Consider the following 22,173-nt stretch of genomic DNA (forward strand, 5'->3'; position numbering starts at 1 on the left):
GAAAACGCCGCCCCAACCAGCAGTGAAAGTGTGTGTGCAGATATCGCTTTGCGTAAGACTATGCTCCGGTTCCATTCCGTTATGAAAATGGATTGTGTCCCTGTTGCTGCTGCTGCCGCCGCCAGAAGCGATGTGCGCCATCGAGTGAGTCTAAGTTTGTCGTCAATCTCAAGTACTTCGGTCTGAAACGTTCACAAACGAGTTACAAACGTTGAGTGGAGAACGAAACCGGGAGGATAAAAGCCCCCCAGCAGGTAGCGCATTGTGATTGCCGAACAATGGAGAGTTGCGTTTGTGCGAATAATGGGGCATTGTTTTGTCGTTCAACACTCGCCTCGATGTTTGTCGACTTTTGTTTGCTTTGTTTAGAAATTTCAAAGAGCCAAGTGTTAATTGTTTCCAAAAAGATGTGAGGCGACGTCGGGTGTTTTTTGTGCTAGGTTTACGGAGGATTCTGAAAATAATGCGATAAAATTAAGCCGATGTTTAAAACGAGTTGGAAGCAAAAGAAAAAAACTGCGATTTTGTTGAATACCACGTATTCGCTGGCTGTACGTAGTGGAAGAGGACCTGACGATCCTTAATGTTCGGGGCAACTGGAGAAGTACGCCCAAAACCGACGAAGATGAAGTTCTATAATACGCCCGGCTATGTAGCCATCAAGGTATATACTTAGATAAAGAAACAATCTTGGAGAAATAACAATAAATATTTCTGAAGAAATTTAGAGAGAAGTTACTTGGACAACTTTTAAAAAATAACTTTTTGCTCATGAATACATATTAAACATCAACTGCATCATTTCCATTTTTTCGAAGAAAGTTTTCAATTCAACAGAATTGAATTGAATAAAGTCTTAGAAAAAACACATAAAAGTAGATAAAGACAGAAAAAAATCCAGCAAAAACTGACCCAGAAATGAACATCACTCAATTTGACAGACAAAAATCCCTTACCAGCCAAAACAAAAAATCTGTTTCTATTTCTCCTGACGCAGTGCTAAAATATAAACCATTCAACGCATGAAGTGGTCCTCATCCTCTGTGAAATCCCGACCTCCAACCCACTGAACGGAGACAAAACCAATCCCCAATACACAACCCCAAAAACGAAAAACTCCGCCAAGCAGGAGGACAGTTCACAACATGAAAAATGTATTTAATTCGTTCCCTTCAGCAGGCAATCTGTGCCGTTTGGGACTTTCCTTCTTCCAACGCGCCATTTGTTGGATGATCTGCCGACGCCGGCCGTTGAGAAAAAGCCCTTTCCACCCGTCATGAAAATGAAATATTTATGTAACCCAACACAAGTCATTTTCCTCCGATCCCCCTCTTTCTGCTTCGAAACGTTCGTTCACAGTTTGTTTTCTCCCGTATTTTTTCTTTTCAGATTTTCACCCCGGATCAGACGACGCGAACCACGACGGACAGTCTCGTGACCACGGCCATCTCGTTGCGAATCCATCTGCAGAGTTCGCACTTTGCCGGGGTCCAGATGGGTGGCGGGGGCAGCGGTAGTGGAACCCTGGTGCTGCGATGTACGGCCACCATCGGAACGCTGTACGAGCGGTACTCGGAACTGGAGCTGGGGGTACCACAACGGGATCCGGTTCCCGCGAGGGGTAAGTCGAAAATTTAGGGATGCGTGAGATTGTGATAGTATTGTTGGGGTATGATATGTATGTAAGTTGAACTTTATTTGTATTGTGATGTCAGGTATACGTTATCGCACAGAATTCATCTCAGGACTCAGGAGAGTCTTAAAAGAGCAATCAATTATTATTTATTTATTTGGTTTTACATCAATTAGCTTGATAAAACCTCGCCAACAACATTGCGCCAATTCACTCGGTTCATGGCCGCTTCTCTCCATCCTCGACTGCGACCCACGCTCTCCAGGTCCTGGTGCACCTGGTCAATCCACCTAGCTCGCTGCGCCCAACTCCTTCTTGTTCCGACCGGATTCGTAGCGAACACCATCTTTACAGGGTTGTTGTTCGTTGCAACATCCCCTGCCCAGCGTATCTTTCCAGCTTTAGCTACCTTCACGATACTGGGTTCGCCGTAAAGTTGAGCGAGCTCGTGGTTCATTCTTCGTTCACACGCCGTTCTCCTGCCACGCCGCCAAAGATCGTCTTTAGCACTCGGCGTTCGAAAACGCCAAGAGCTTGCAAGTCCCCCTCGAGCATAGTCCACGTCTCATGCCCGTAGAAGACTACCGGTCTTACGAGCGTTTTTTACATGATACATTTGGTGCGGGAGTTAAGAATCTCGCGAGGGAGAGTTCTAAAAAATGTTCATCACGTTTTTACTGCCTAACTACAACTAACTTTATTAAACAAACTGAATGTCACACTTCGATAATTGCCAGAATGCCCAGACAACCAGAAATCGCATGAAAGTTCACGTTACAACTCGTTTATTCATACTAATTGCATCAAACCCGCAAAACACCGTGGATAAAATCGTCAGATTGATGAGTTTCCTCGCATAAAACACTTCTTTTCTGAGTTCATTTGTACATTTTGTTTCATCCCGTACACTCGTACAAAGTAAGTCGAATCAATCCGTAGCAGCTGTCAAATCAACATTCGTTATCATACGTTAAGTCGCATAAGATCGCAGGTTAGTTCGGTAGAATATTTATGCACTCGCATTGTATGTTATTATTCATCACATAATATATGCACGCATATCGTCTCCACTTTTGTGCGCAGAAGGCCTTTTCGCGACATCTTATAAGGGGCCGTCCATTAATTACGTAAGGGTTTATGGGGGGAGGGAGGGGTTTGAGATTTCTTACGCGCCATACAATTTATTTTTTATTTTCATAAAAAAGTCTTACCATGGGGGGAGGGGGGGTTGAAAAATCCCAAAAATTGTCTTACGTAATAAATGGACCGCCCCTAAGTGAAATTTTGCACATACAAAGCCTCCAGGTGATTTCGCTATACGTACATTTTGGTTGTCTGGGTGCCTACGTTGGGTTGCCTGGTGCGCAGTCCGATTCATTGCCGTTGTTACCAATCGATGAACTGGCGAGGATGCTTAGCTTCGCGGCTGTTGCTGTTCGACCCATGTTGCTGACGTCGGTGGAACCATCGTTAATAGTTGGCAATATCCGGTTGGCGATATCGTTAACTCGGGTGTGAATCTTTTTTGACCGCAGCTTCTTGTGGAAGCCATAGTAGGCCCGACTTTCACTGATGATGCGCCTCCGTATTTCACGCCTAACGTTATTGTCAACCGTCAGCAAGGATCCAAGGAAGACGAACTCGTCGACCACCTCGAACGTATACCCGTCTATCGTAACACTGCTACCTAGGCGGGCTCTGTCGCCCTCGGTTCCGCCTATCAGCATGTACTTTGTTTTTGACGCATTCACCACTAGGCCGACTATTGTCGCTTCACGTTTCAGGCGGGTGTACAGGCCTGCCACCGTTCCAAATGTTCTGCCGAAATTATCCATATCATCCGCGAAGCAAACAAATTGACTGGATCTCGTGAAAATCGTACCATGGCTGTTAAGCCCGGCTATCCTTCTAGAGCAATATTGAACAACAGGTATAAGAGTCCATTCGCTTGTTATAGTCCCCAGCGGGATCCAAACGAACTGGAATATTCGCCTGAAACCTTTACACAATTCTGCACGTCGCTCTTATCATTCTCGTGAGCTTCCCGGGAAAGCTGTTCTCGTCCGGGACTTTCCATAGCTCTACGCGGTCGATACTATTTTATGCCGCCTTAAAATCGATGAAAACGTGATGCGTTGGGACCTGGTATTCACGGCATTTTTGGAGGATTTGCCGTACAGCCCAGACAACCAGAAGTCGCATCAAAGTTCACGTAATAACTCGTTTATTCATACAAATTACATCAAATCCGCAAAACATGGTGGATGAAATCGTCAGATTGATGAGTTTTCTCGCACAAAATGCTTTTTTTCTGAGTTCATCTGTACATTTTATCAATCATCATACATCAACCCGTAGCAGCTGCCAAATCATCATAAGTTAAGTCGCATAAGATTACAGGTTAGTTCGGTAGAAAATTTATGCACTCGCATTGTATGCTATTATTCATCACATAATATTTGCACGTGTCACGTCCACTTTTGTACGTAGAAGGCCTTTTCGTGACATCTTATAAGTGAAATGTTGCACGTGCAAAGCCTCCAGGTGATTTCACGTACATATTGGTTGTCTGAGAGTAAAGATCTGGTCCGTTATCGATCGGCCGTCAACGAAGCCGGCTTGATAACTTCCCACGAACTCGTTTACTACAGATGACAGACAACGGAAAATGATCTGGGATAATACTTTGTAGCTCGCATATAAGGTGATTATAGAACGAAGCCACACCTCAAATTTTCAATAGCACAAGACTTTAGAACCAAACAGCTCTCCGCGTTGAAAATTTATCCCATTGGTCAACGCGAACTGTTGTCAGATTCTCTAGTCTTGTGCATTTGAAAATTCGAAGTTTGGCTTCGTTTTATGATCACCTTAAGTAGAATGGTGTGTAAGAAACGACAGCCCGGCAGGGCGGCCTGGAGCAGGGTACTTCAACCAAACTTTGAATTTCGGATGGGTTAAATGGAAAAAAAAGAAAATATTCAATTTAAAAAAAAAAACCTATATTCTACGTCTGACCTTAACTTGCTCCACTCCTCGCTACGGCACTGGTCGACTTCACACGTTGGGGCCCTTTGTGGTTAGCAGTGGTGGCGGTGGTCGTTCTCTTCTTCTTCTTCTTCTTCTTCTTCCTCTCCTTCTCTTTCACTTCCACTTCGCACGGATTGTGCGAAGACTTCTTTGGGCTGTATTCGCCGCCGAAACGACTGTCCTTGGCACTTAGCTAGGGGGAGGAGGCTGGCTCCTTTGTCGGACCCCCCCCCCCCCTAGCGACGCTGGTGTTTCTACACCGAGGACATCCACTCACCGTGGATACCTCCGGTAGACTCCTCGGAGCTCTACCACAGGTGGCACGCCCCTTTGTGCCCTACCTGCCTTCAGTGTTGTGAAAAACTCAATTTCTCACAACTCACGCTTGAGATTTATCATGTGTGAGTTGTCAATCATGCAACTCAGCAGTCAAAAAATCATGGATGAGTTGGCTCACCTTTTTAACTCATTGTCTCGTATTTCCACAGTTTACTCACACACGGCAATAATTTCTTGTTAGTCTGGTAAAATTATGTTAATCCTTTCTAACGTAAACAACAACACTCGGGTTTCAAGAGTTTTTGTCGGGTTTGGCGACTGAATCATTTTTTACGGTTTGAGTTGATTGAGTTGATTTTGCATCAAAATCTCATGCGTGAGATTTGCGAATCAGATCTCTAATGAGTTTGCTCTCACGGGAGAGCGTATTGATTGAGATTTTGAGTGTGTGTCTATCAACACTGCCTGCCTTCGTCCTTCTTGACGGTTAACTGTGGGGGCGAGGTACTCTATCGGCGGAGCCCCCACAGTAAGGACGGCGGGTATCTACTGGGGTCCTTTGCGATTAGCCGCGAGAAGCGAAAAACTCCTTTTTGTTTAGTCTCTCAATGGCGGCGACCCAGTTCCCTTTCACTGTCACTACACAGCACAACTTTTCGGTCACGGAGCCGGCAATTTCGAATCGCAAGGCCAGAACAAACTCCGGATGAGCACTCACGACGCGGCTGGATATATTTCGAATCAGTCAGAAATCGATATGGAGTCTAAAACTTCCCGGAAAAACTACGCACGACTTGATCCCACCGTGACTCGAACTATTCTCCCCAAAAAACGTCATCGATCGACCAAAAAACATTCCGCCATCTCCTGCCACCGTGCTCAGCTGTTATGTTGGTTTATGTTGGCTGCCGCTTTTCTTGCTACGGGATGAGATGGAGGCCTAATCTCATTCAGCTCATCGATACATATTATTCGATAAATTTTACCCTACATTCTAAACCAACTGACTAAATATTCTAAATAAAATTAATAATAAAACGAACGAATTAAAAATATTTACACAACACAGTGGTGCATATGTTGCCAACCAATACATACAAGTGAACAAATTAAAAAAAAACAATCCGACACATGGGTGACACAAAAACACACCACACTGTAAAACACCCAAAATGCAAGTAAATTGTAGCCACATGTTACAGGTGATCGCTTGAAAGTTCTCACAATCTAACTTGTCGCCTTTCTTGTAGATGGGGCATATTACCCCTTCCTTCCACTCCTCCGGTAGCTGTCCTGTTTCACAGATTGTGTCTATCAGCCGGTGCAGACAAATGGTCAGCCTCTCCGGGCCAATCTTTATAAGTTCAGCTCCGATACCATCCTTTCCAGCAACTTTATCGATCTTGAGCTGGTGAATGGCATCCTTAACCTCCCTCAAAGTGGGGGCTGGTTGATTTCCATCGCCCGCAGTACTGACGAAGACATTTCCTCCTATGCTCTCAACGCCATTTAGGTGTTCGTCGAAGTGCTGCTTTCACCTTTCGATCACCTCACGCTCGTCCGTCAAAATGCTCTCATCCTTATCCCTGCACATCTCGGCTCGCGGCACGAAGCCGTTGCGGGATGCATTGAGCTTCTGATAGAACTTGCGCGTTTCTTGAGACCGGCACAGCTGTACCACCTCCTCGCACTCCGTCTCCTCCAGGCGGCGTTTTATCTCCCGAAAGAGGCGGGTCTGCTGTTGCCGTTTCCGTCTATAACGTTCCACGTTCTGCCGGGTCCCTTGCTGCAGCATGACCGCCCGCACTGCATTCTTCTCCTCCAAAACCTCCTGGCACTCTTCGTCGAGCCAATCGTTCCTCCGACTCCGTCCCACGTAACAGACGTTGCTCTCAGCTGCATCGTTGATAGCTGCCTTCACTGTTCTCCAGCAGTCCTCAAGAGGGGCTTCATACAGCTCACCCTCGTCCGGCAATGCAGCCACGAGGTGCTGCGTGTATGCCACTGTGACATCCGGTTGCTTAAGCCGCTCTAGGTCATACCGGGGCGGCCGTCGGTACCTCACGTTGCTAATGACGGAGAGTTTTGGGCGCAGTTTCACCATCACCAGATAGTGGTCAGAGTCGATGTTAGCGCCGCGATAGGTCCTGACGTCGATAATGTCGAAGAAGTGCCGTCCATCAATCTGAACGTGGTCGATTTGTGATTCTGTCTGCTGTGGTGATCTCCAGGTGCATCGGTATGGAAGGCTGTGCTGGAAGTAGGTGCTACGAATGGCCATATTCTTGGAGACGTTCGTCAGCCGGTAGGCGCTGAACTTACCAATCGTCGGTTGGAACTCCTCCTCCTGGCCAACCTGAGCGTTTAGATCTCCTATGATGATTTTGACGTCGTAGCTTGGGCAGCTGTCGTACTCGCGTTCGAGCTGCGCGTAAAAAGCGTCTTTATCATCATCAGTGCTTCCAGAGTGAGGGCTGTTCACGTTTAATATGCTGAAGTTGAAGAACCAGCAATTGAGCCTCAACTTGAACGTTCTCTCATTGATAGGCCACCATCCGATCACATACCTCTGTACATCACCTATCACTATAAAAGCTGTTCCCAGCTCGTGTGTGTTGCCGCAGCTCTGGTAGACGGTATGGTTACCTCTGAACGTTCGCACCAATGATCACTTCCAACACACTTTCTGCAACGCAACGATGCCGAATCCACGGTCCTTCTCTGGCACTCGGACGATGATCAGCCGCCCCTGACATGGGGAACAGACGCTGTTGTGAACCGCTCCTAACATGGAGTACAGACGCTCCAGGTTTGCAGGAGCAAACCCCCCCTTCCCTGTCAGCATACGACCAAAGTTCCAGGTTACCCGATCTTCCCCAAGGTTACTCGTACCCAGGCCAGTACCACGAAGAGGTAGGGATAGGAGTTGCTGGGCAAGAGGCTAACGACCACAAAAAGGGGTCTATTTTATTCCTGCAGGTACGCGAGGTTGTATGATGATGGGGCCCAGATAGCCGTAGCGGTAAACGCGCAGCTATTCAGCATGACCATGCTGAGGGTCGTGGGTTCGAATCCCGCTGGTCGAGGATCTTTTCGCAAAGGAAATTTTCTCGATTCCCAGGGCATAGAGTATCTTCGTACCTGCCACACGATATACACATGCAAAAATGGTCAATCGGCAAAGAAAGCTCTCAGTTAATAACTGTGGAAGTGCTCATAAGAACACTAATCTGAGAAGCAGGCTTTGTCCCAGTTGGGACGTAATGCCAGAAAGAAGAAGAAGAAGGTACGCGAGGTACCAATGGTACGCCATGCGCAGCCATTCACCGAGCCATATCTTTGATAATGTGAATTACTTTTATAGTATGGCACCCACAACATTGACTAAATAACATTAAAAAGAATTAGTACATCCCAACCTCTTTTTGCGACCGTTATCGGGGGGTCGTAAAAAGAGTAGGTCGTACAAAAAATCAGGGTTATAATTACTTTTTTTTTTCTTTGAAAAATACAACACCTACACACTCAATCACGATTTGCTTGTTCGGTAATTTTAAATACTGGGTACGATTTGTAAATCATAAAAAATACCGAACTTTCAGCTTTTTAATTGAAAACTTCTGACGTTCAGTATACTATATTTTTTACTTTTTACTGAACTACGGTTGCTGTCAGACCCAATTTTGCAACATTACCGAACAGGCCGAAAAGTCAGTAAAAACAATTACCGACTATTCAGTAGTTGATGTTTTTTTACTGACTTGTCGTGAAAATCAAATCAAAACAAACTGATGCACATGCGGGAAAGTGTCAAATGAGAATCTCCTGCTGTAAAATCGCCCGACGCCGGGAGACACGGCTTTGGAAACCAAACTTTTCCTGCACCTATTTTGCGCTTTCTCGTGGTAAGTAGTCGAAATTTAGTGAGAAACTCAACCATTTTTAAGCAACCAAAAAGGCTCAGCACGATTTAACTGCTTACGTTGGTAAATTCGGTTGGTTTCCATATAAGAGGTAAATTCATCTGCATCATTGAGTTTGCCTCTTGTATGTAAACCATCCAAATAATGATTTTGTCACGCATTTTTCGATTACTTCCACTGAGATATGAGCATACCGTAGACATTTATTCTAACGAAGAATGCATGACGATGTCCATGTCCATGTCGATTGGAGTTTACTTTTTATTGATTTCTGAAAAAACAGTATCCGGAGAAGCAAAGCATGAAGCATGGGAAACTGAAAAATCAGTAAAAATGCTCTACAAGTTTACTGACTAAGTCAGTAATTTCCATCAATCAAAACATATTTTGGTTTACCGGGTTTTTTTCGGTAATCGTAAAAATTACCGAAAAAACCGTAGTTCCAAAACCCAGTAAAATTTTACTGGGGTCGGTAATCTGAATTGGCTGTGTAGATGGGGAAATACTGAACCGAGCTATTTGACAAAGTTCAATGCATTGAATGAGAACTTCCAAAATGGCCATTTAAGTTTTCATATTCCGATAAGAGATGACAACACTGCCCGATTGTTATCCAAAGAGCCAATTATACGGGGATGTTATATGCAGATACCAATAAATTTTAAAGATAACGATAAAGAATGTGCACCAAAGTTAAAGGAATTGTTGCATGCCATACAGTCGGCCGAAACACAAATGTTCATGAGGCTGGCGACATTGCACAATGGTACGAATCGAAAATTTAGCCGTAAAAAAGTGTTTTTTTTTTCTGCACTCGTTGATTTCATACTTTTTCACTTAAATTAGCTCATAACATCAAAATCACAAGAATTACAAACTTGCGATGTTCAGCAAAACGGTGAATCATTATTTCCTCTGCAACTCTTCTGAAGACCACATTCACGTAAAACTGAAAATAAAAAAGTTTCTCGGGTCCACCCTAAGTTAAAACTTTCAAAATCAATTTACTTAGCTCAAATGAAGAGTTAGATCAAAAGTGTCTTGGACAAAGTTGTTCAAAATAACATTCTCTAAAAATTTGCAGAAGAGCGCAGCCACAAATTTCATCAAACAAAAAAGTTTGAGTCAAAATTTTAACTTAAATGAGGACCACCCTATTCAAAATTTTTCTCAAAAGATGCACAACTCAATTACGAATAACTTCTCTGAACACATCGAACGTCTAAAATCGACGAGAACAGAGAAAACACCTAAATCCGGCTAAATTGTCGATTCGTAGCATTGTGCACTGTTAACCCTCTAATACCCAACCCTGCCTTTAGACGGGGTTCACTTTGGAATTTTGTGTATTTTTTCGTAGCTCAGAAATCAAAATGATTTTATTTGTGGCTTTAACCTTGACTCATAACATGCATATAAGAAAAGTTTTTTATGACTTTTGAAACTTTTTTCTATTTTTGAAAATTGTTTGAAAAATTGTATTCCTATATAACCTTCAAATGCCTGGGGTTCATTTAACGTGTAATATAAAAATGCGAACCTTTTTTATTTTTCTACGATCAACCTATTATAGAAGAAGAGCTTGGTGGTATTAAAATAATTTTAAACCTGTTTTTCCGTTAATTACACGAATAATAAAAAATATCACAGAAAAAAATGAAAAATTTCATGTTTATAAAAGTACCCTGAAAACTTAAATTTTTATTATTGCCAAAAATCAGTAACCAGAAGAGGCTTCAAGAAAAAATGAAAAAGGATAGGGATGTTCAAAAATAAAAATTTTTAAAATCAAAAACCAAAATTCACAAATTTGTGAATAAAAATAAATCATTGTTTAGATGCGTGTTTAGAACGATTTTAGATAACGAAAAATGATATTTAGATCGAAAATAAAAATTTGGGTATTAGAGGGTTAAGGTAGAATTAACTTTTGTTTAGCGGATATCTCAGGATTCTGACAATTTTGAAAGATGGCCTCTTCGGCAAATTTTTTCAGTACCGTAATCCGGGGGAACATTGATCATTTTTTTGAATATTTCTTAAATATTTCGTTTGAAAATGCAAATATTGCAAATTTTATATTTTTAAAACAAGTACTGCCACCCATAGCTCGTGACTATATACTGCATTTTGTTTTTTGAAAGATTGAAGCATGTTTAAAAAAATGTTTTAAGTGATTTTTTGATTTAGCTGATATGGGGTAACATTGATCACCTATGTAAACAACGTTCGGTAATATTGAAAATATCGTTACTTACTTAAATCATGGCCCCCGAAGCCGAATATGAAGGTCAAACGCTTACAAGTCATTTACTTTTTGAGTTATTTTAAAATTAAAAACACTTCGAACCACGGAATACGCCTAAAGGTAGGCAATTTCCTAAGGGAATTCTATGTTCTTTACAGTAATTCGTTAATATTGCATACTTATAAAAATTTTGACAACGGAATCGTTTTTGGCGATGCCATTTTTAGTAAGAACCTTATTTTCCTTGCTCATATCGTTTGCAGAACTTATGTGAGACATGAATCTTCGGTAATGTCATCTTACCCATTGAAATCATTGTTTCGAAAAGTTTACAAATTTACGCATAATGTAAACGCAATTTTCGCAAAAACCCTCACTTACATTAGCTTATGAATATAAGAAAGAGAAGCACAATTCGTGCTTTGGAAATGTTCCATCAATAAATGATGATACGAACTTTTTACGAGATGAGTCATTCCGATCAATGTTACCCCGCTGATCAAAGATACCCCGGATTACGGTAGCTGAAGGGCTATCATTGTTATAGTCAAGAGATCCGAGGTTATTCCACTAGGCCTGAATACTTGATGCTCAGTAAGATAAGAAGTATCGAGCTAGCTGCCTCCAGGTGGCGCTAGTGTACATAAAACTTTTATTTTACATATATCTCAATTAGGTCATCGGTAAAGTTGTTAACTTAGACAAAGGCTATCATTGTTCGAGCTAGTTATTTCAAAATGTTGCCAGCACGTGCACAATGGTGGGAAAAAACGAAGTTTGGCCAAAACTAGTTGCATCGCCTTAATCGATGAAATATGTAATCTGAAAATGTTATTTGGTGGTTTTATTGTTTCAGAAGGGGTTGTTCACATATTACGTAATATTTTTTAAAGTTTTTTTTATTAGAAATGAAATCAAATTTGGCTGAAAGCACAAATTTTGTTTGTATTTTAAAGAGTTTGATCAAAATATGTATGAAGAGTGGTTAAATATATTTTATATCAACTTTGCATGAAAAATCTCGTCAAAATGTATGAAAATATTGAATTATTCAAATAGCTCTAACTTGCAAAACAGCAAATTTCTGCAAAAAATTTAAACGTTTTTTGTGAGATCTAAGCATGCATTTTAAAGTGCAATATTCGAAATGGCGGCGACATGACGCGACAAGAGTTGTTTTCATTTTCAAAATCATCAAAATTACTAAAGTGTAATATTGAACAGTATTAAAGCTTCAACCAAATATTTTTTTTCCATGCTCATGTTCGATAAAAGTGTTGAACCATAATCTTTCAGATAGTGTGTAACTTTGGGAAAATATTGCATTCTTTAAATATGAATTTTGTACTTTATTTTATAGTTATATTTTTCAATTTTTTAACTTCAGTCAGTTTGACGTGACAAAGAAATTTAAATTTTAGTTCAATTTCAATTAAGAACCATAATAGTATAATACAGGGTTTCCCAACCGGTGGTCCGCGGACCCTTAGGGGGTCGTGACGACTTCTCAGGGGGTCCGCGGTGCCATTTGAAATAACGGTTTTTTTATGATTGATAGGTAGCTTATAAAAAGTGTTGGGCTATTTTATATATTTAGTCGATCAAAATGGTTCGACTAGAGTCACTGTCGACCTAAAATTTTGTTCGCTCGAAACGACTCTGTCAATCGTCAAATAGGCCCCCAAATGTGACGTATCTCTTACCTCTCTTGTTTTGCGGGTTTCAAATTCTTGGCGATACAAGTATTTTTGAAAATTTGACCCGTGATGTTTTAGTCCTAAAACCATTGATATGTTGTACCGCCCGTTAGACGCATTGTCTTCATTTCAGGTAGTTTTCTGGTACAAGTACCCAAGCAACCAAAAGTTCAGATTTTACTTAAGCAGTGAACTCAGATTTTAAGTTACTGTGTAACAATATCGCTGAATAAAAGAACATAACGCATACTAACAGCTTGATTCTCGAAAAAGTAACTTATGCATTTATCAACAACTAGAAAGTTCAGAACATATTCGAACCGATCTGTTTACTTACTTTATGGTACACATCACTCTAAAATACTGAAACTTAAATATACTTTATGTGAACTAAAGTTTGATTAATTACTTAAAAATGAGCTACTTAAGCCAAAATATACCCTTTTATCTGAACTTTTGGATGCTTAGGCAGTGATTTCTTGTTTAGCTGATAGAAAAATACAATAACCTTATCCTACCTAAAGAAAAATGTTAGGTTTTAACAAGTTTCAGGACAAAATATTACAGAACCATTTTAGCCTTGATTGAGAGATTTTGAATAAAAATCTAAAGCGCGAGATTCTTCGTATCTAGAGAGATTTCTGAAAAAAAAAAATTATAAATATATCATAAGGTTTTTGATGATTTCTAATGAAGCTCTTCCAAACGTCGTTACTTGGCATAAAAGAAACCCATGATCAAGTTTCTAAAGATCTCTGAAATAACCAACAGAAGTGGTGCTTGGTAGATATCTAACTTATCATTGAAAACATTCTTGACGAGAGCTTCGCGAATGCTAGTGGAACCCTTGAAGATGCCTGAAAAAATCTTTCAAACCTTATGAATATCTTTCAGGATGGTTATTGAAGAAATTTTCATTGTACTCCTCCAAATAACTGTGACAAATCGCTGGCTTCTAACTACCTGATCTTTTTTGTTAGCCACAGTGATGACAGACTCACACTCAAATGTCAATCAATGAGCTCTTGTGCGAGAGCAATCTCATAAGAGATCTGCTTCGAAAAAATCTCATACTTGTGTTTTCCACGCAAAATCACTCAATCATACTCAAGCCGTCAGATTCAGTGATAAAGCCTGTCAAAAACTCGTGAAAATCGAATGTTTACTTAAAAAAGGATTACTATGTTTGTACCAGACCAACAAGAAATCTTTGCTTTGTGTGAGTAAACTGTGGAAACATGAGACAACGAGTCAAACACGAGGCTCATTCATGTTTTTTATTGCTGAGTTGCGTTGCGTTGCGTTCAATCGAAAACTACCGCATGAAAAATTTCAATCGTGGGTTGTAAGAATTTGAGTTTCTCACAACACTGGTTAGTCATCACAAGTTAGATCCATTTTAAAAGTTCCCTTTGGAAAGATGTTTAGTATACTCCTAGCAAAACTCTTAGAGCATTTTTTGGATCTACATATTTATGGCAGTATTCTTGCATGTTGTGGATTTCAGACGAGATTTTTCGGTGGCATACCAAACATATATTTTAATTTATTATGAAGACTTACATAAGCTTTCATGTTGAGAACATTTATTTTAGGGGTCCGCGAGATGTTTCAAGAATTTCAAAGGGGGTCGTAGCTTTAAAAAGGTTGAGAACCACTGGTATAATACATGAGGTATATTTTAAAATGATAAAAACCATAAAAATCTCAAAAAAGTGTTTTGGTAGTTTTGGCCGCTCCTTTATATGGAGTCCGACCATTGTGACGTGGTGCTAGTGAGCACGAAACTGTTGTTTTTCGGATATATCAAATATCTGACCACTTAGAGAGTTGTGTTTGATCTTCCGACCTTGACGCTTGCTCCTGCGGGGGCCGGCGATGAGGGCAGGATCAAACATGTCGCGCGTCGATCGAGTAAAGTGAAAAAGTGCCGCTTTCGATTAGTTCTTTATGATCTTCCGACATTGACGCTTGCTCCTGGGCAGTGCTTCAAGAAAGTCCGAGTAGTCGTCAGTTGTTTTCCCTCACGGGTCGCGCGCCTATTTTCTCTGTGTGGTTTTATATAGCCGAGCAAACGACTGAAGCTGAAAGAGGATTGTTGCTGCTCAATGATGACGGATCAATTGGTGAGCTCGTTTCATGCTACTGTTCCTAATCTATAAAATATGTATGACTGTACCGTTAATCGTTACAACGGTGAGATGTAAATATGATGTTTTAAAAAAAATATGAATGGTTCGTCACTGTGAGTGTCGACATAAACTCTGATTCACAAATTATTTATGTCTAATTTGTTTTTATTCAATACACCTTCTTCTTTTTACCTTTATTTTTGTAATTAAAAATAAAACTTTGAATGGTTCGACACTTCAAGTGTAGATTTCCGAAAAGTTCACTTTATTCAACAAACTTTGAAAGGTTCGTCACCTCAAGTGTCGGCATAATTTTTCTCTACATAGATATTGTTCATATCAAATGAAAATATTATATTTACATATAAGCATGTTTATATCTCACAAATAATTATTTATCATGGTCTAATCGCTTATCAAAGTGAATCCTGTGACCCAACGATCCTTCCCATTAACAAACATCCCTCCCAGTAACCTTTGTGGAGATGCAGAGGCAAACACGGTCTCCAAATAGCAAAGGTTACACACTAACATTCCTTTCCCCAATCCCACCTGACTGCAAGGACGTGGCCGGCGCCGTTATTGACCATGTATATTGCTATGTGCGTTTGAAATGCGAATATCAAATGCGGGAACACCAAATGAGGTAAGATTTTTAACAAGGAAGGCGAAGTCAAAATTTGATTTTCTTTGCTGGGTTGGCGGTGATATGGATCATGGTTCCTAAGTATCCTTTGGTTACTTGGTGTTACCGCATATGAAGCGCATTTAGGCTGGATTTGCACGTCAAACGCAAACAGCAATAAATAGAGGCACTGAATTATGCACACTGAAGAAGATTATGGCCAATCCCAGCCGAACTTCTAGTTGATTCTTCGTGCATTTTCACTGACTTCGGTCAATCACGGAATAGCAACCATTGATATGTGTAGTCAGTCTAAGCTAAGCTAAGCTAAGGAGCTCTTACTAGCTCGAAAGTGTAAATTAAATGAACAATATCTGTCGAAAGTAGTATGTTTTACACAATTTGAATAGCAGACGATGCTCCTCCCTTTCGTGTTCTTTGTCTTCTTCTGATCGACCAATCTGGGACATAAAGTGTATGAAATTGATGTCTTGGTTAGGGATTTATATTTCTTGGGAAAATCATAAGCGCGTTCGTATGCACAATAAAAATACCAAAATTATTTCAATAGCTTACAATAAATGAAAATCACGAATGTTTTAACTTCGAGAAAATTTTGAACATTTTTGATCAATGTGCGTAAAAGTTGTGGAAATTGGGATTCGAAGCCCAGTACAAGCGTTAATTAAAATGCTCTGATTCATATACTATGGCATCAGATTTATATACTAAGACATTACTGATTTCTTTATTGAAACTAACAATTATAAACAGTTTAGTGGACAAAAAATCTTTCGCAATTTTAATACATTTGCCGATTTCCGTACTTTAAAATTTAGGAAGTGTTTCCCCATTATATGATAAATCAACGACGCTGTTGGAAATGCCATACAATGGCACTATGATGTTATCACAGTCCGGCTACGCTGCAGCGGCTTCCACGGGTAAATTCTCTAATTTCATGTGATTATGTGGGGTAAATTATGTGAACCAAATCAAGTTTTGTATAGTACCGCGAGATTCAGATCATGATATATAAATCAGGAAATATTATTCAATAAACCCCTTTATGAACGTTTGTAGGCCCTGAAAAAGGCCGATTTAGCTTCGATGCTGGCACTGCGCGATGTAATCAGTTGATTGCTATGGTCAAACGGGGAATTCTCAACTCAAATGTATAAATTTGAGCAAGTTATTTGCTTATACGACAAACCAGCTGAATGTTTCGTGGCGTAGATGGCGCACAAGTCGAAATCTGGAAATGTTGCTCACTCTTGAAATCTTGAGCGATTTCACTAGTCCAACGCTCGATTAGCAGCTCCTCGTACCAGCAACTCAGAAAGCTTCTGGTATTTGTTCCTAACGGGATTGCTTCTTGACCAAAAATGCTGATTTTATCACGAGTCGAAATCTTGAAGCTCCTTGGCCGATGAAATTTGCGGCGGCGATGACGATGGCTGGGTGAACGCAAACAAGCGGTGAACCACAAAGCGAGAATGACTCGTCCGACCGTGTTCACAGTTTGACCGCAAATTCTTCTGTGGACTGCTTCCTCTTCTTCTTCTTGGCGGCGGCAGCGGTGATGGCTTTGGCTTCGGACGGCATTTTCTCTCGGCCGGTTGACGGTCAGTTTGATATAAGCGAAGCAAGACAAACGGGGGGTCCTTCGCTATCGATGTCTGTGCCTGAGAAACACGTCCGGTCAGAGCAAGCCGATCTGTTGCCTGCTGAGATGCGTTCCAGGCGAAGAGTGAAAAGCAAATGACGTCAACATTTCTCTAGCACCCCAATTTATAGATTTGCTTGAAATCAACGTTCTCTTTCAAAACAGTTATTAAACTATTTGAACAGGTATGTCGGATTCAGTAAGTAAACGACATAAACCTTTGATGCCTTGTCTTTCGATTGAGGTGCTAATCAAGGAATTTCATTAAGCCAGCAAACAATTATAAACGTTTAAAATATTCATGCCAATGTAAAGCTCTTGGTTTTGAAATTCCAATTTCACTCCTGTATAGAGAAGAAAGATGTAGTTCTACGTCAAAAAATCATCTGATTCGGTACAGTAAAATAGCTGTTGACTGACTTAGGATCTTTTCCATATAATTCATTTTTCAACTGAGCAACTTCGCCGAACACGCTATCTCTCTAAGTGAATAGGATACAGAAGAAACTTTAAAACAAACTTTCTGTTGCTAAAGAGCAAATTTCAAATTTTATGGCCAAAATAATGTACCTTAAGCTACTCAATAATTTTGCCAAATACCCTATATTCCTTAATGGCCAGGAACCTAGCCTGAGATAGCCCTAAAACAAAACAAAAATCATACTCACTGGTGCTGTCTGGGGCAAAATATTGGATTGTGTGACCTGAACAATATAACCCTTGACTTAATGAACAAGTTTGTCAAAGGTGTCATTTTCATATGGTGGTAAAATCCTGCAATACAAAAGTTTCGAACTCACTAGCGCCGCCTGGTAGCTAAATTATGAATCTCATGGCGTAATATACTGAACAATTTTGCCGAAGACGCCATCTTTCTAAATAATCAGGATCCTAAGATATCAGAAAAAAATCGCTGCCCGATATAATTTTATGCAAATTTTCATTTTAATTAGGTGAATAGCGGTATTTCAGTGCTTAAGACAAAAAAAAAGTGTTCCGCAGTGTAATCAGCTATCAATGTTGTAAGGTACCGTGGGGTAAGTAGATACAGAAAAATCAATAGTCAACTTCATTGTTATGTACAGCTAACATGAATAATGTAAATCAAACTTTTTTCTGTGGATAACAAATGAGGGACTAGTATTCTTCAATTCGTCATTTATTTCGATTTTTCTGATTGTTATGTATTGAGTATGAGGGACTTGGAAATTTGCGCCAAATGATGCACTTGCCCCACCATGGTGGGGTGAGTGGATCACCAATAACAAACATCTGTTCTCAAAACAAATGTGGTTAATTATGTATAGTACGAATGCTATTACTCTCGTTCTTAATATTAGTGCTAGTAATGTTATATTTTAATACTTTGAAATTAAAAAGTATTTTTATTTAACCAAAATATGGTTTCTATGGTTCAATCGCCGCGAACTTGATTCTCCATTGGTTCATCGATTGGTTTTCGGCGAGAAATAAACACAAATTTTATTTGCCAGACTGTCCGGACGTTTCGGTCGATTTACTGGCTTTCGACCATCTTCTGCGGACTCTAAAATATATTTTAATTTAAAAAACACATAAAATACATCAAAAATAAAAACTCACAATCTTCCAGCCGTTTGTTTACATTCGACGGCTATTACTTTTACACTAATTACAGTCCCTACAAACATTACATACAAACATATCTTTTACATACATACATATTTTCGTTAGGTGATAGGGGTGGATTTAAGCTTATTGATAATAGAGTTGTACGCTGTTTTGAAATTTGCGGAATCTCTTTGTATGTTGACAACATTTTCATCGCCCCTTATCTTTATGTAAAAAGTCTCTGTTATTAGTCTAGTGTAGCTGTTCGTAACTTTGTCAAGAATTTTTGTCTTGTCAAAATCGAAAACATGTCCTTCTTCTACAGCGTGTTGTGTCAGACCAGTGCCGGAAATATTTCTTGTTTTTACATTGTACTTATGCTGGTTTAAACGCTTATATAAAAACTGACTCGTTTCGCCAATGTAAGATTTCTCACATGCACCACATGGTATTTCGTAAACTAGGTTTATGTTTCTATTTTTGGTTATTTTGTCTTTTGTTTTTGTGAATAGTCTATCTTTAATTTTGTCAACTGGTCTATAAGCTATTTTAAAGTCATGTTGTCGTAAATATCTAGACAGTTTTTCTCCTAAACCTTCAATGTATGGTATTGTTATAAAGTTGTTAGTAGCGTTTTGATTGTCTTGTAACGTGTTATACATTTTGTGTAGTCTTTCCCTTATAACTTTTTCCACAAGATAACAAGGGTAGTTATTATTCGCAAGAATTTGTTTAACAGTTTTTAACGTGTCTGTTCTATACTTAGCGTGCGTCAATTTCAATGCTCTGTCTACTAATGCTACTATTGTGTTATTTTTATGTATAAAAGGGCTAACAGAGGTGAAGTCTAAATATCTACCATTCACATCTTTTGGAATCCATTCAGTTGTTATTGTGTCATTTTCGCGTCGTACGATCATATCTAAAAACTTTAGTTTCCCTTCTACTTCCATTTCCACTGTGAATTGCAACCGTTGATGGAACCCGTTGAATTCATCCAATATTGCTGTCACTTCCTCTTCTCTCGCACACAGCAGACAGTCATCCACATATCGTCTGAAAAACCGGGGTACTATTCCCCGAACCCGTAGTTTCTCTAATGCGGATTTTTCTATTCTCTCCAAGACGATATTTGCAACGACCGGCGAAATTGGAGAACCCATTACCATACATTGAAGGTTTAGGAGAAAAACTGTCTAGATATTTACGACAACATGACTTTAAAATAGCTTATAGACCAGTTGACAAAATTAAAGATAGACTATTCAGTGCGCATCGTACCTTCGTGCTGTGCGTACACGAATTCTCTCTGCTCTTGGAAGTTTTCTTAAAAACTACCTAAAGCAATAAAACAGTACTTTTCAGTGCTACAAAAACAGTACTTTTCAGTGCTAAAATTAAAAACGGTACTTTTCAGTGCTACTGAAACAGTACTTTTCAGTACTATTTTTTCTACTATTGATCCCTTTACGATCTTTGTTTGGACCCGTGCCTTCGATTTTTCGTTGGACCCGTTGGCGAAAGCTAGCGGTGGTAATCCTTCTTGGACACCGTCTTGGGAAAAAACCTCTCGAAGGTCACGTCTTCTTTCGTTTATTAACTAAACATGGTATCAACAACAAACAAAAGGAAGGGTGAATCTCTGAATTCACTACTTCCTTCCAAAAAAGTGGGTTTTAAAACTGTCACTACACGTGGCAAGAATGGAAGAAAGGACGCTTCCCCGGAATGCGAACTTTCTTCCAAGGGTGAAATGAATAATTGTATCGAAATGAGCAATCAGTTCGATGCTCTAGACAAATTTTCCGAACACCAAATCGAAGCAGCCTCTAGCCCAGGCTCTTTGATTCAAGTGAGGAAGCAAAGAGTGCCGCCTATCGTGGTCAGTTGTTCCGAATTTGCGGGATTTAGGCAGGAGATCTTGAATCAAATAGGGGAATCCAGGTTTTCCTTCCAAATCGCAAAAGAAAGGAGGCTGTCGCGTTTTGCCGGAAACATTAAAGATCGTGAGCTTCTTCTCAAACATCTTAAGAGAAGAAGCACAAATTTTTTAGCTTATGACGACAAAACTGAAACGTTTGTTCAAAAGTTGTTCTTGAAGGTCTTTCAAGTGACTATAAATCACCTGACAGAGATCAAAATGGAATAAATGAATTTACTTGATTTCCCCAGTCCAAGTAATTCATTATGAAAAAGAGAACCCCAATCTGGCATTGTTCGGAAGGCTTCTCAAGATTTTATTTAGTTCACTTTAACAAAAAAAGAACTAAATAAATATTAAAGCTTTAGAAAAGCAAAACTTTTGTTTGATGTCCGGTGTGACATGGGAACATTAAAAAAGAAAAAAAAAAAAAAAAAAAAAAAAAAAAAAAAAAAAAAAAAAAAAAAAAAAAAAAAAAAAAAAAAAAAAAAAAAAAAAAAAAAAAAAAAAAAAAAAAAAAAAAAAAAAAAAAAAAAAAAAAAAAAAAAAAAAAAAAAAAAAAAAAAAAAAAAAAAAAAAAAAAAAAAAAAAAAAAAAAAAAAAAAAAAAAAAAAAAAAAAAAAAAAAAAAAAAAAAAAAAAAAAAAAAAAAAAAAAAAAAAAAAAAAAAAAAAAAAAAAAAAAAAAAAAAAAAAAAAAAAAAAAAAAAAAAAAAAAAAAAAAAAAAAAAAAAAAAAAAAAAAAAAAAAAAAAAAAAAAAAAAAAAAAAAAAAAAAAAAAAAAAAAAAAAAAAAAAAAAAAAAAAAAAAAAAAAAAAAAAAAAAAAAAAAAAAAAAAAAAAAAAAAAAAAAAAAAAAAAAAAAAAAAAAAAAAAAAAAAAAAAAAAAAAAAAAAAAAAAAAAAAAAAAAAAAAAAAAAAAAAAAAAAAAAAAAAAAAAAAAAAAAAAAAAAAAAAAAAAAAAAAAAAAAAAAAAAAAAAAAAAAAAAAAAAAAAAAAAAAAAAAAAAAAAAAAAAAAAAAAAAAAAAAAAAAAAAAAAAAAAAAAAAAAAAAAAAAAAAAAAAAAAAAAAAAAAAAAAAAAAAAAAAAAAAAAAAAAAAAAAAAAAAAAAAAAAAAAAAAAAAAAAAAAAAAAAAAAAAAAAAAAAAAAAAAAAAAAAAAAAAAAAAAAAAAAAAAAAAAAAAAAAAAAAAAAAAAAAAAAAAAAAAAAAAAAAAAAAAAAAAAAAAAAAAAAAAAAAAAAAAAAAAAAAAAAAAAAAAAAAAAAAAAAAAAAAAAAAAAAAAAAAAAAAAAAAAAAAAAAAAAAAAAAAAAAAAAAAAAAAAAAAAAAAAAAAAAAAAAAAAAAAAAAAAAAAAAAAAAAAAAAAAAAAAAAAAAAAAAAAAAAAAAAAAAAAAAAAAAAAAAAAAAAAAAAAAAAAAAAAAAAAAAAA

General features: G+C 38.1%; 1 protein-coding gene across 3 annotated transcripts in view; it reads left to right on the forward strand.

The window, feature by feature from the left end:
• LOC5566409 overlaps positions 1–22,173 on the forward strand; it is a 718,065-nt gene that overhangs the window by 642,632 nt on the left and 53,260 nt on the right. For all 3 annotated transcript variants that reach the window (XR_002498600.1, XM_021837392.1, XM_021837393.1), the window contains exon 7: positions 1,390–1,621. Coding sequence is in view for 2 of the 3 variants with exons in the window: in XM_021837392.1 (XP_021693084.1) it covers positions 1,390–1,621 (232 nt within the window). In the remaining variant the exon portion in view is untranslated. The remainder of the gene's footprint in view (positions 1–1,389; positions 1,622–22,173) is intronic.

The sequence above is a fragment of the Aedes aegypti genome, chromosome 1 (genome assembly GCF_002204515.2).
Source record: "Aedes aegypti strain LVP_AGWG chromosome 1, AaegL5.0 Primary Assembly, whole genome shotgun sequence".
In the NCBI taxonomy this organism is placed as follows: Eukaryota; Metazoa; Arthropoda; class Insecta; order Diptera; family Culicidae; genus Aedes; species Aedes aegypti.